The 11,423-nt window shown below is 62.1% G+C and overlaps 1 protein-coding gene across 1 annotated transcript; it reads left to right on the top strand.

Annotated features, from left to right (window-relative positions):
• Positions 1–226: 226 nt before the first annotated feature.
• Positions 227–11,184, top strand: GRIN3B (glutamate ionotropic receptor NMDA type subunit 3B; the record flags this gene model as incomplete). The annotated part of the gene is made up of 9 exons (XM_080713923.1): positions 227–646; positions 3,262–3,854; positions 6,567–7,599; positions 9,535–9,680; positions 9,755–9,870; positions 9,973–10,124; positions 10,394–10,558; positions 10,637–10,704; positions 10,812–11,184. The coding sequence occupies 9 exons, from the start codon at positions 227–229 to the stop codon at positions 11,182–11,184; spliced, it is 3,066 nt and encodes a 1,021-aa protein (XP_080570049.1).
• Positions 11,185–11,423: the final 239 nt, after the last annotated feature.

The raw sequence follows: 11,423 nt of genomic DNA, 5'->3' as shown, positions 1-11,423 counted from the left end.
GGGAGTCCGGGGAGGGTTGGGATGCTGGAGAACACGAGGGGGGATGGATGGGATGGATGTAGGGGCCAAAGTCAGGGCCCAGATTCCTCCGGGGCGGCGCCCTCATCGGCAGAGCGGAGGGGGCGTGGCTGTCCGGCTGTCCGGCGCCCTCCCCGCCGGGTGTCCCTCCGCACCCCGGGCAGCTCCCACTCCTCCCCTCCGGCCGCCCCGGGCTCGCCACTGGGCCATGGAGCTCCGGGCGGCGCTGTGGCTGCGGCTCGGCCTGGCGCTGGCGCTGGGGGCCCGGGGCGCGCGCGGCCACCCGCAGCCCTGCGGGGCGCCGGCCCGCCCGGGGGGCTCGCTGCGCCTGGCCGCCCTGCTGCCCCGCGCGCCCGCCGCCCGCGCCCGCGCCCGCGCCGCCCTGGCCCGCGCCGCGCTGCCCCGCAACCTCAGCCTGCAGCTGGCGGCCGCCGCGCCCCCCGCGCGCGACCCCGCCTCGCTGGCCCGGGCGCTGTGCGCCGCGCTGGCGCCCCCGGGCGCGGCGGCCGTGCTGGCCTTCCCCGACGCGCGGCCCGAGCTGCTGCAGCTGCACTTCCTGGCGGCCGCCGCCGAGACCCCCGTGCTCAGCCTGCTGCGGCGCGAGGCGCGCGCCCCCCTCGGAGCCCCGGTACGGCCCAAGACCCGCACGCCCAAGCCCGGGCTGCCCCGAGCGCAGGGACCCGGCTCCATCCGCCCCGGGGCGCCGGATCCCCGCGGGGCGCCGGGCTCCAGGATGCTGGAGATGATGGGGACCCCCTAGCCGTTGGCCGGGCTCCATCCGCCCCGGGGCGCGGGACCCGCCTGGGTGCCCCGGATCCCCGCGGGGCGCCGGGCTCCAGGATGCTGGAGATGCTGGGGACCCCCTAGCCGTTGGCCGGGCTCCATCCGCCCCGGGGCGCGGGACCCGCCTGGGTGCACCGGATCCCCGCGGGGCGCCGGGCTCCAGGATGCTGGAGATGATGGGGACCCCCTAGCCCGTTGGCGCCAAGACCCGCCCGCTGCTTGGGTACCACTCCCCATCCGAGGGCCACCCCAGACTGGGAGGGCATAAGGGTCTTCCTCTTCACGACCACGGTGTGCAGTTTTGGGGTGTGCAGGTCCAGACCTCCCTCCTTCCAGGACCCTCTCCGTCCCTCCCAGAGACCCCAGCCGCACAGCCTCCCGGTACCCTTGGGGTCTGCAGGGGAACCGGTAATCCCACCTCTGCTGAGTGCCCGCCGAAGCGCCCACGCTCGCTCGCGCTCTCTGTCTCTCCCTCCCTCCCTCCATCCCTCCCTCCCTCCCTCCACTACTGTGGATGGAACCCAGGGGCATTTCTACCTCCGAGCTACACCCCCAGCCCTATTTTTTCTTTATGTATTTATTGTGGTACTGAGGATGGAATCCAGGGGCAGCCTACCTCCGAGCCCCACCACTAGCACTATCTTTTATTCTTTATTTTGAAACAGGGTCTCACTGAGTTGCAAGGGACCTCACTAAGCAGCTGAGGCTGTCCTTGAACCACCATCCTCAGGTCTCAGCCTCTAGAATGCCGACAAGCTTGCGCCACCTCGCCCGGCTTATTTATTCTTTATTTTGAAACAGGGTTGCACTGAGTTGCAAAGGACCTCACTAAGTAGCTGAGGCTGTCCTCAAATTGCTCCTGTCTCAGCCTCCCGAATGCTAGGGTGACAAGCGTGCGCCAGCCACCGAGCCTGGCTTAGTTTTTCTCTTCTTAATCCCACACCCCAAACCCAGATTCAGAGCGGGGAGCTGGGTGCTTCCTGATAACTAGGGGCCCCCCAGCTCGAGATGGCGCGGGTGTAGCAGGGCCGTGCCCCAAACCCCGGACTCTTCCCTCCTAACAAACCCACGCTGGACCTTCCGTCCCCGCGGGGAGGCAGAGCCTGGCCCTGGAGGCAGGTCACTAACCAGCTACCCAGGTGCCAGCCCGAGCCCCCAGCGCTCGCCCCACCCAGGCCTGGTGGGAGATGCAGGACCCAAACCCAGGCCTGCGGCGCCCTCTGCTGCCGCCGCCCGGAACTGCACCCACTTGCTTCCGGCTGGGCGGTGGGTTTGGGGTCCCTGCCCATTCAGCGAACGCCCTGCTCACTGCAGATGCCTGGAAAGGCTGTCCTGGCTCCAACGTGCTGAGCCCGGAGAACTTAGGGCGGCCGGGCGGTGGCGCACGCTTGTAATCGCAGCATTCGGGAGGCTGAGACAGGAGCATCGCGGTGCCCAGACCACCTCAGCTGCTCAGTGAGACCTTGTTTCAAAATAAAGAATTAAAAAAAAAAAAAAAACAGGGCTGGGGGCAAAGCCCGGAGGTAGAGTGCCCTTGGGTTCCATCCCCAAGACCACAAAAAGAAAGAAAGAAGGAAAGAAAGATAGAAAGAAAGAAAGAAAGAAGGAATTAAAGAGTTTCACAGTTGGGCGTGGTGGCGCACGCTTGTCATCCCCACGCTCCGGAAGCTGAGACAGGAGGATCGCGCAGGTTCGAAGCCAGCCTCGGCTACTTAGTGAGGCTCTCGGCAACTTAGTGAGACCCTGTTTCCCAATAAAATACAAAATAGGTCTGGGAGTGTAGCCCGGAGATAGAAAGCCTCTGGGTTCCACCCCTAGTACCACACACACACACACACACACACACACACACACACACACACACAAGGGTCTCACTAATTTTCTGAAGCTGGCCTTGAAAACCTGCCGTTTCTCTCCTGTCATCCTCCCAAGTCATGGGATTAACAGGCACGCCCATCGTGCCTGGCTGACTTGTCTTATTGATTTTATTTACTTTTGCGGTACTGGGGATGGAACCCAGGGGCATTCTACCTCCGATCTACACCCCCAGCCCTATTTTTTATTCTTTATTTGGAAACAGGGTCTCACTGAGTTCCAAAGGGCCTCACTAAGTAGCTGAGGCTGGCCTCAAACCCACCCAAGCCTCCTGTCTCAGCCTCCCAGTGCCTATCTTCATTTTTTGTGTGTGTGTGGTACTGGGGTTCCTGGAAGCCCTTCTACCTCCAGGCTACACTCCCAGACCTATTTCTTTTTTATATTTTTATTTGGAAACAGGGTCTCTTAAGCCAGCGAGGCTGGCTTCGAACCAGCGCGAACCTCCTGTCCCCGCCTCCCAAGCGCGGGGATGACAAGCGTGCGCCGCCACGCCCGGCGCCTATCTTCTTTAAACACCCCCTAGGGTGTTGGAGGGGTGTCCGGGACATGGCGGTCACCATTCCTAACGATGTTCTCCTTCCCCAGACCCCGTTCCACTTACAAATGGACTGGGCCTTTTCCCTGGAGACGCTGCTGGAGGTTCTGGTTTCCGTGCTGCGGGCGCACTCCTGGGAGGACGTCGGGCTGGCGCTCTGCAGGGTCCGGGATCCGGCCGGCCTGGTGGCCCTCTGGACCAGCCGGGCTGGCCGGGCGCCAAAGATCGTTCTGGACCTCAGTCGGCCGGACTCCCGGGGGGCCGGGCTGCAGGAGCGCTTGGCCCCGCTCGGGGCATCAGTGGGAGGGGAGCCCCCGGTGCCCGCGGCCATCCTCCTGGGCTGCGATGCCACCCGCGCCCCCCAGGTGCTGGAGGCTGCACCGCCTGGGCCCCGGTGGCTGCTGGGCACGCCGCTGCCCGCCGAGGCACTGCCCACGGCCGGCCTGCCGCCTGGGCTGCTGGCCCTGGGCGAGGTGGCCCGGCCCCCACTGGAAGCCGCCGTTCATGATGCTGTGGGGCTTGTGGCCCGGGCGCTGAGCGCCGCGGCCCGTGTGCAGCCGGAGCGTGCCCTCCTGCCAGCTGCGGTCAGCTGTGACAACCCGCAGCCCGTGGGGCCCGAGTCCCCCGGGCGCTTCTTGGCTAGGTGAGTGGGGGCGCTGGTATTGCGGGTACCCTGGCCCCCATCCAGCCTCCTCTACCCATGGTCCCTGTATGCCGGGTCCCAACCAAGATAGGAGGTTTTGTAGCCAGACGCAGTGGTACGTTTATCATTCCAGCAACTCAGGAGGCTGAGGCAGGAGGATCACAGATTAGAGGCCAGCCAGCCACAGTAACTTCCCCAAACCCTGTTTGTTTGTTTATTGGTGGTACTGGGGTTCCTGGAAGCCCTTCTACTTCGGGGCTACACTCCCAGGCCTATTTTATACTTTTTATTTGGAAACAGGGTCTCTTAAACCAGTGCGATCCTCCCGTCTCCACCTCCCAAGCGCGGGGATTACAAGCGTGCGCCACCACGCCCGGCTCCAGACCCTGTTTTAAAGTCAAAATTTGGGCTGGGATTTAGCTCAGTGGCAAAGCCCTTGCCTGGCAAATGCACTGCCCTAGGTTCCATCCCCAGTCCAAAAAGAGGAGGAGGAGGAGGAGGAGGAGGAGGAGGAGGAGGAGGAGGAGGAGGAGCACGCTTGTAATCCCCGCGCTTGGGAGGCAGAGTCAGGAGGATCGCGCAGGTTCGAAGCCAGCTGCGCTGGTTTAAAAGACCCTGTTTCCAAATAAAAAGTATAAAATAGGTCTGGGAGTGTAGCCCCGGAGTAGAAGGGCTTCCAGGAACCCCAGTACCACAAAAAAAAAAAAAAAATCGAATTACACACAGAGACAAAAAAAAAAAAACTTTAAAAATTTACAAAAGGAACTAGGCGTGGTGGGCACGCTCATCATCCCAGCATCCAGGAGGCTGAGACAAGAAAGATCCCGGTTCGCGGACATCCTCAGCTACTTAGTGAGGCCCTTTCCAACTCAGTGCAACCCTGTTTTCAAAGAAAGAATAAAGAATAGGGCTGGGGGCATATCTTGGAAGTAGAATGCCCCTGGGTTCAATCCCCAGTACCGCGAAAAAATATTGGAGCTGGGCGTGGTGGCGCACACTTGTCATCCCCGCATTCAGGAGGCTGAGACAGGAGGATCGCGGTTCGCGGACAGCCTCAGCTACTGAGTGAGGCCCTCTGCAACTCAGTGAGACCCTGTTTCAAAATAAAGAATAAAAAATAGGGCTGGGGGTGTAGCTCGGAGGGAGAATGCCCCTGGGTTCCATCCCCAGTACCAATAAATAAATAAATAAATAAATAAATAGGATTGGGGGTAAAGGCTAGAATATCCCTAGGTTCAATCCTCAGTAGCAAAAATCACTAAATTAAATTTTTTCTCTTAGTTCTGGGGATTGAACCCAGGGGCATTCTACCTTGAGTTACACCCCCAGCCCTATTTTTTTTTTTTTTTTTTTGCAGGTCTGGGGATGGAACCCAGAGGCATTCGACCTCCGAGCTACACCCCCTGCCCTATTTTTTATTCTTTATTTTGAAACAGGGTCTCACTGAATTGCAGAGGGCCTCGCTAAGTAGCTGAGGTTGTCCGCGAACGGCGATCCTCCGGTCTCAGCCTCCCAAGTGCTGGGATGACGAGCGTGCGCCACCACACCCGGCTTCCCCCAGCCCTATTTTATACTCTTTATTTTGAAACAAGGTCTCACTAAGTTGAAGAGGGTCTCCTTAAGTAGCTGAGGCTGGCCGCGAAGCCATGATCCTCCTGTCTCAGCCTCCCAAGTACTGGGATTACAAGTGTGTGTCATTATGCCCGGCTTTAAATTAAAATGTAAAGGGCTGGGGTGTAGCTCTGGCGTAGAGAGCCTCCGGGTAGCATCCCCAGCACTACAAAAAGAGCAATGGAAGCTTTGCTGAGTAGATGTGCTGGCAGTGGCTCAGTCCTGGGGTCAGTGTGGCTCGGGCCAGCTGGGCACAAGTCAGCTGCCCGCCTTGGGCAGTTCCTGACATGGTCAGCCATCAGCTTCAGGTTCCCTGTAGCCTCCTCTGGAAAGAGGTGTCTGACCATCTCCCCATCTTTTATTTATTTATTCACTTTTCGGTACTGGAGATGGAACCTGTGATCCTCCTGTCTCCGCCTCCCAGGTGCTGGGCTAATACGCGTGCGCCACTGCACCTGGCTGGGGATGGGGGGGTTGTAGTGCCTTTGGTTACACATGTTTTCATAAATCACCCTAAATCCATCTAGTAATTGGGGTGGCCATCTGTGCTAGTTAATTCCCCCCCCCCTTTCTTCCTTCTTTCTACTGGGGATAGAACCCAGGTGCGTTCTACCTCTGAGCTACCCCCTCAACTTTACTTTGTCCGTCCTTCCTTCCTTCCTTCCTTCCTTCCTTCCTTTTTTGTGGTACTGGGGATGGAACCCAGGGGAATTCGACCTCCGAGCTACACCCCTAGCCCTATTTTTTATTTTTTATTTTGAAACAGGGTCTCAATGAGTTGCGGAGGGCCTAAGTAGCCGAGGCTGTCCGCAAACCGCGATCCTCCAGGTCTCAGCCTCCTGAATGCTGGGATGACAAGCGTGCGCCACCACGCCCGACATTTTTTATTCGTTATTTGGGAACAGGGTCTCACTGAGTTGCAGAGGGCCTAAGTAGCTGAGGCTGTCCGTGAACCGCAATCCTCCTGTCTCAGCCTCCCCAATGCTGGGATGACAAGCGTGCGCCTCCACGCCCGGCTCATCTCCCCATCTTTTGAACAAAGGATGTTTGGTAAGCCCTCTCTGGGGGCTCCTGCTGATGACCGCCCAACATCTCCTCCAGGTTCTTGGCCAACACGTCCTTTCAGGGCCTCACGGGGCCAGTGTGGGTGACGAGCACCTCCCAGGTGCACATGTCTCGGACCTTCAACGTGTGGAGTCTTCGCCGGGACCCGCTGGGCGCCCCGGCCTGGGCCACGGTGGGCCGCTGGCGGGATGGACGCCTGGACTTGGAGCCTGGTGGTGCCACCAGGCGGCTGCCGGACCCCGCGGGCACCCGGGTCCGTCCCAAGCTCCGTGTGGTGACCCTCATAGAACACCCGTTTGTGTTTGCCCGCGAGTCGGATGAGGACGGACAGTGCCCAGCGGGACAGCTGTGCCTGGACCCCGGCACCAACGACTCGGCCGCTTTGGACGCGCTGTTCGCGGCCCTGGCCAACGGCTCGGTGCCCCGGGCCCTGCAGAAATGCTGCTACGGCTACTGCATTGACCTGCTGGAGCGGCTGGCCGAGGACACGCCCTTCGACTTCGAGCTGTACATCGTGGGTGACGGCAAGTACGGCGCCCTGCGCGATGGCCACTGGACGGGCCTGGTGGGCGACCTGCTGGCCGGCAGGGCCCACATGGCCGTCACCAGCTTCAGCATCAACTCGGCCCGCTCGCAGGTGGTGGACTTCACCAGCCCCTTCTTCTCCACCAGCCTGGGCATCCTGGTGCGGGCGCGGGACACGGCCTCGCCCATTGGGGCTTTCATGTGGCCGCTGCACTGGTCCATGTGGGTGGGGGTCTTCGCCGCCCTGCACCTCACGGCGCTCTTCCTCACCCTGTACGAGTGGCGGAGCCCCTACGGCCTCACGCCCCGCGGCCGCAACCGGGACACCGTGTTCTCCTACTCCTCCGCGCTCAATCTCTGCTATGCCATCCTTTTCGGGCGCACCGTCTCCAGCAAGACCCCCAAGTGCCCCACCGGGCGCTTCCTCATGAACCTCTGGGCCATCTTTTGCTTGCTGGTGCTGTCCAGCTACACGGCCAACCTGGCCGCCGTCATGGTCGGGGACAAGACCTTCGAGGAGCTGTCGGGGATTCATGACCCCAAGGTGAGTTCCCACACCAAGTCCCAGCAGGCTTCACGGGCCGCTCCCGCCCCCCACAAGTGTGTCATTTCCAAGCCGGTCCCAAGCTCATGTCAGCTTACCCACAGAATTTTTTTTGGGGGGGGCAGTACTAGAATTCAGGGGCATTTTACCTCAGAGCTGCATCCTCAAACCTTTTCTTTCTTCCTTTCTTTCTTTCTTTTTTGGTAGTAGGGATGGAACCCAGGGCATTCTATTTCCGAGCTACACCTCTAGTCCTATTTTTTTTTTTTTTTTTGGTGGTACTAGGGGTGGAACCCAGGGGCTTTCTACCTCCAGGCTATACTCCCAGACCTATTTTATACTTTATTTGGAAACAGGGTCTCACTAAGTTGCTGAGAGCCTCACTAAGTAGATGAGGCTGGCTTTGAACCTGTGTGACTCTCCTGTCTCAGCCTCCCAAGCGCTGGGATTACAAGCATGGGCCACCATGCCCAGCTCTAGTCCTATTTTTTTTAATTATTTTTTATTTGGAAACAGGGTCTCACTGAGCTGCAAAGGGCCTAAGTAGCTGAGGCTGTCCACAAAACTGAGATCCTCCTGTCTCAGCTTCCCGAATGCTGGGATTACAAGTGTGCGCCACCACGCCTGGCTTAGTCTTTTTATTATATTTATTTATTTATTTGTGGTACTGGGGATGGAACCCAGGGGCCTTCTACCTCCAGGCTACAATCCCAAACCTATTTTATATTTTACTTGGAAACAGTCTCAGTAAGTGGGTGAGGCTGGCTTTGAACCTGTACAATCCTCCTGTCTCAGCCTCCGAAGTGCTGGGATTAATTACAAGCGTCCGCCACCACACCCCGCTAGTCTTTTTAAAACAGGGTCTCACTGAGTTGCAAAGGGCCTCGTTAAGTAGTTGAGGCTGTCTGAGAATCGCGATCCTCCTGTCCCAGCCTCCCAAATGCTGGGATTACAAGCCTGGGCCACCATGCCTGACTTGCAGCTTGAGTTTTTGATGGTGCCCTGGCCATCAGCAGGAATCAGTGGTGTGACTTTAGTAGCTAGATTCACTGGCACATCAGGGGCTCACACAGACATCCTGTGTGGCCTTTGAGAAGAGACCACGTGGGCTGGCATCTGGGCTGGTCCAGGGATGGTGCTGAGATGAAGGATGAAGAGGATGCTGGGATGGAAGATGGAGCCAGATGATGGAGCTGTATGGGGGGGGGGGAGCAGGTGATGGAGAGGAAGACAGAGGATGATGGGGCTGGAGGAGGGAGGCAGGTGATGGAGAGGAAGACAGAGAGGATGATGGGGCTGGAGGAGGGAGGCAGGTGATGGAGTGGAGGATGCAGGAATGGACAACAGAGCCAGTGATGGAGCTGGATAATGGAGAGGAAGTGGTATGGATGAAGGAATCAAATGATGGGGACTGAAGATGGGGCCAGGTGATGGAGGTGGAGGCTGATGATGGGATGGGCGAAGAAGCTAAAAGACGGAGTGGGTGATTGATGGGTTGGGGATGGAGCTGGATGATGGAGCCAGTTGATGGGGAAGGCAGGGGGGCCCAGCGTGGGTGGGGCCCAGCAGGTGCCAGCAGTGGCCAGGCCCAGGTGCAGCCCACAGGATCCGCAGTTGGCGGGGTAGTGGGGTGTGAGAGAAGAGAGAGGGGTGGGGTGTGGGGGGGGAGGGCGGAGCGGCCCTTACCAGGGTGGGGAGCCCCGGGGGCCGGGGCAAGGGGCAGCCGTGCAGAAGAGGTAGATGGGCATGGAGTTCTGGGCAAGGTCCGAGGGGAAGGGGACGTTTTAAGGCAGAGGGTCTCGTGAGGGGCGTGCACCCCGGGCAGGCCCTGGGATACTCGTGGTCGTGACGCTGGGTGAGGTGGGTCCCGGCCCGGGGTGGGCGGCCCTGGACGCTGCCCGGCACCCTGACCGCCCGGGCCACCTGTCCCCGCAGCTGCACCACCCGTCGCAGGGCTTCCGCTTCGGCACGGTGTGGGAGAGCAGCGCGGAGGCCTACATCAAAGCCAGCTTCCCCGAGATGCACGCGCACATGCGGCGCCACAGCGCGCCCACCACGCCCCACGGCGTCGCCATGCTCACGTGAGGCTCCGGCCGGGCGGGGGCGGGGCCTGGTCATGGCCGGCCCCGCCCACCTGGCCCCGCCCCGCCCGCAGGAGCGACCCCCCCAAGCTCAACGCCTTCATCATGGACAAGTCCCTCCTGGACTACGAGGTCTCCATCGACGCAGACTGCAAACTGCTGACCGTGGGCAAGCCCTTCGCCATCGAGGGTGAGGGGCTGGCGCGTCTCGGCCCGCGGGGGGGGGGTCCCCAGGCCGCGCACCCACGGGCGCTCCCCTAGGCCGCGGCATCACCCACGGGCGCTCCCCTAGGCTACGGCATCGGGCTGCCCCAGAACTCGCCGCTGACGTCCAACCTGTCGGAGTTCATCAGCCGCTACAAGTCCTCGGGCTTCATCGACCTGCTTCACGACAAGTGGTACAAGATGGTGCCTTGCGGGAAGCGGGTTTTCGCCGTCACAGAGGTGAGGCAGGGCCCCGGGCACAGGGAGGGCGATGGCAGGGGCCTCTGAGCCCCGCCCGCTCACTCCCGAGACGCACACTGGTCTGCTTTTGTGGACTCCTGCGTGTCCTGCGCAAGCCCAGCTCCCGCGCCCTCCTCCACGACACCACTTCCAGCCGTGGCGCTGTCGCCAACAGCGGGCACAGCCCCAGGTGCCCACGCGGCCCAGCCCCTCCCGGCCCGGGGCCCCAGCCTCCTGGCGGGGCGGTGAGGGGTCGTGTGTCCCGGCAGACCCTTCAGATGGGCATCTACCACTTCTCCGGGCTCTTCGTGCTGCTCTGCCTGGGCCTGGGCAGCGCCCTGCTCAGCTCGCTGGGCGAGCACGTCTTCTACCGCGCGGTGCTGCCGCGCATCCGCGGGGGCCGCAGGCTGCAGTACTGGCTGCACACCAGCCAGGTGAGCCGGCGGGCGGCGGGCGGCGGGCGGGCGGCGCATGGCCTCGGCCCGCGCCACACGCTCTGTCTGCGGCCCTAGAAAATCCACCGCGCTCTCAACCCCGGGGGGCCGGAGGGGCCGAGGGAGACGCTGGAGCCGCAGCCCAGGTGAGCGGCGGGCGGGGCGGGGCGGGGCGGGGCGGGCCCTCCCCTTCCTCGGGCTCCCGGGCCATCTCCTCCGAAGGGGGCGCTGCCCAGCTCTGTCCCGCCCCCAGTGGCCCCGAGGAGCAGCGGCAGGACACCCCCGCAGCCCCCGGGCGGTGGAAACGGGTCCGCCGCGCCGTGGGCCAGCAACGCCGCGTGCGCTTCCTGCTGGAGCCCGCGGCGGCCGACGCGGACGCCGAGCCCGGGCCGCGCGAGGGCCCCGCCTGGCTGAGCTCCAATGGACGCCCGGCCGCCCCGCAGCCCGCGGCCGGGCCTCGGGCGGGCGAGCTGGAGGCGCTGCGGCAGCACATCGAGGGCGTGCGGGAGCGGCTCCGCCAGGCCCTGCTGCGGCGCGGAGAGCTCCTGGCCCAGCTCGGGGGCAGCACCCGCCGCCGGCCCCTGCGCCTGCTGCAGCGCGGGGCGGACCCCGAGGCCGCCCAGTGACCGAAGCCCTGCCGGCCAGACCAGCCGCTGTCCAGACAGTTTATTCTATATACAAACACAATTTTGTACACTGCAATTAAATAGAGTGGAATGAGCCTCCTCCGCGTTCCGCGCCGAGTGACTGCTGCGGCCACCTGCCCACTGCCCTGAGCAGGGCTGGACCCGCGGCGCGGCCGGCGCAGCTCCGCCTCCCGCCCGGCCGGGCGCTCCCGCTCGCTCGCGGGCCGGCGGCCGGGAAG

The sequence above is a fragment of the Muscardinus avellanarius genome, assembly GCF_963383645.1.
Source record: "Muscardinus avellanarius genome assembly, chromosome: 16".
NCBI lineage: Eukaryota > Metazoa > Chordata > Mammalia > Rodentia > Gliridae > Muscardinus > Muscardinus avellanarius.
This window is presented reverse-complemented; position numbering and strand designations above follow the sequence as displayed.